This window comes from Auxenochlorella protothecoides, assembly GCF_000733215.1.
Source record: "Auxenochlorella protothecoides strain 0710 unplaced genomic scaffold scaffold73, whole genome shotgun sequence".
NCBI classification, from domain to species: domain Eukaryota; kingdom Viridiplantae; phylum Chlorophyta; class Trebouxiophyceae; order Chlorellales; family Chlorellaceae; genus Auxenochlorella; species Auxenochlorella protothecoides.
Window position 1 is genome coordinate 33439 of NW_011934402.1, and position 1890 is coordinate 35328.

A 1890-nucleotide genomic window follows, 5' to 3' on the forward strand; every position below is an offset into this window, starting at 1 on the left:
GCTCCGTTCACGTCGCGGTTGACGACGTTGACTTTGCAGCCCTTGTTCGTGCACCGCTTGGTGTCCCACACGTCCACCAGCTTCTCCTCGCCTCGGCGCACCCGCACGTACTGGTGGGCATGCAGGGTGGCGTGACAGGCGCAACACAGCTTTGATGACCTGTGCTCGTCCACCACCACCACCCTGCACACCCGCCGCAGGCGCCGCAAGAAGCGGATCCAGGGCCCCGGCGGGGGCCCCCGCATGATGCCCCCCCGGTCCTGGGCCGAGCAGTTGCCCACGCCGACGATGGTAGTCATGCCCGGGGGGGCGCAGAACTGCTCTGCCAGCTGGGTGATGGCCCGCTCCCTGCCGATGTAGGCCTGGTGGCGCAGCTTCCGGAACGGCTTCTCGTCCCTGTGCCAAGCCAGGCCCTGTCGCAAGGTGGGGACGATCCACGCGACCCGCGATAGGAGCACCTCTGTGCTCGCTGTCTTATAGGTCGGGCACCTGCGGGAAGGGGGGGGGTGGGGTTGAGCAAGAGGGTTGGTACAGTTGGAGCGATGCGGGGTGTCGTGACACAGTGCCTGCCCCTGTGGGGCATACCCCTGCATTAACTCCACAACCCAATCACCACTCACTGGTGCAGCTTCTTGACATAGGGTGGGGCCTTTGCGTGCCACTTTGCGATGGTCTTCTCCCGCCGCTTGAACCCCGACATGGAGTGGAACTCCTTTGATGAACAGGATGTCACGTTGGCGTGTTCGTCCACCGCGGTGAACATCTTGGTCCGGCCGGGGTCGATGCCGACGTACAGGTGTACCTTGGCGTCCTCTGGAGGGGGGTCCCGCCTGCAGATGTGTGTATAGGGGGGGTGGTGGGGGGGGTGAGTCATGTTGTGGGAGTGCGGCACGTGTGGGTGGTTGGCGGGTGAGTGGGTAGTTGCGTAGGGTGGCGCACTTCGCTGCTGGTGTACACCACATCCACAGTCACTGCCAGAAACGGAGCAGCCAACACCCCCGCACCACTCGCAAGCGTCCCAGGCAATCACTGCAGCATGTCGACAAGCCAGGAGAACTATCCTCGGCAGCACACACCCCAGTGGTACAGTCACGGACCACTCACCGGTAGTATTCGTCGGCGATTCCCCTGCCCTGCGGGGCGGCCAGGGGCGCCCCGCCGCGGGTGCGCTTGCCGCTGGTCTTCGGGGCGTCGGGGGGGCGGGGCGGGGGGTCGCCGGGCCGGGGAGGCCCTCTCGCCAGCCGCAGGGTGACAGTGACGCTGTAGCCATTCGTCCTCCAGTGCCCAGCAGAGTGCCATCCGCAGCCCTCGAAGCGCCGAAAGTTGAACAGGAGAGCGAAGAAGGCCCAGCCGATGTGGACAAACCAGTCCGTCTTCGTCTCGTCCGTCTTCTCCGTCTTCTTCTTCCCCCACTTCCCCTCTGCGTCCACCTGGTACTCCTCTGCCTTTCTACGGAGGCAGGCCTCGATGGCCTGTTTCTTCCTGGCGGGGATGCCATGAACCTCCTCGAGATTGAGGAGTTTCAGTGCCTGGGGTTGGCAAGATGTGAGTGGGGCGGGTGTGAGCGACGAGGAGTCGGGGCCTCACACCTCTGCTGCACCACACGACCCCCATACCCTGGGTCCACGGAGCATCGCGGGACGATCCTACAGTTTATTGTTCCTCCCCCCCCTTCCCCCCCCCCCACCACCACCACGACTACAAAAGAAAAGGAGTGGCCTGTGCTCACAGTGTAGATCTACAAGACACCTCTGCACCACCCATACCCCTCCCTCCGCAACATGCGGTGCTGATCCTCACCTCGGGCACGGTATACATTCTCCACTCCTTCTCGGTGGGAAACTGCAGCCCCGTCAGCTTCTCCACGCCGCCCCTGTCAAACTTCTCATG

At 64.0% G+C, this 1890-nt stretch overlaps 2 protein-coding genes across 2 annotated transcripts in view; both read right to left on the reverse strand.

The window, feature by feature from the left end:
• F751_5917 (hypothetical protein) overlaps positions 1–639 on the reverse strand; it is a gene marked incomplete at both ends in the record, with an annotated part of 1719 nt that extends 1080 nt beyond the window's left edge. The window contains 2 exons of the mRNA XM_011402874.1: positions 459–489; positions 621–639. Coding sequence (XP_011401176.1) covers positions 459–489; positions 621–639 — 50 coding nt within the window. The remainder of the gene's footprint in view (positions 1–458; positions 490–620) is intronic.
• A 90-nt stretch (positions 640–729) lies between these two features.
• Positions 730–1498, reverse strand: F751_5918 (hypothetical protein; the record flags this gene model as incomplete). The annotated part of the gene is made up of 2 exons (XM_011402875.1): positions 730–830; positions 1105–1498. 2 exons carry the CDS (start codon positions 1496–1498, stop codon positions 730–732), a joined length of 495 nt encoding a protein of 164 aa, XP_011401177.1.
• Between the last annotated feature and the right edge of the window lie 392 nt (positions 1499–1890).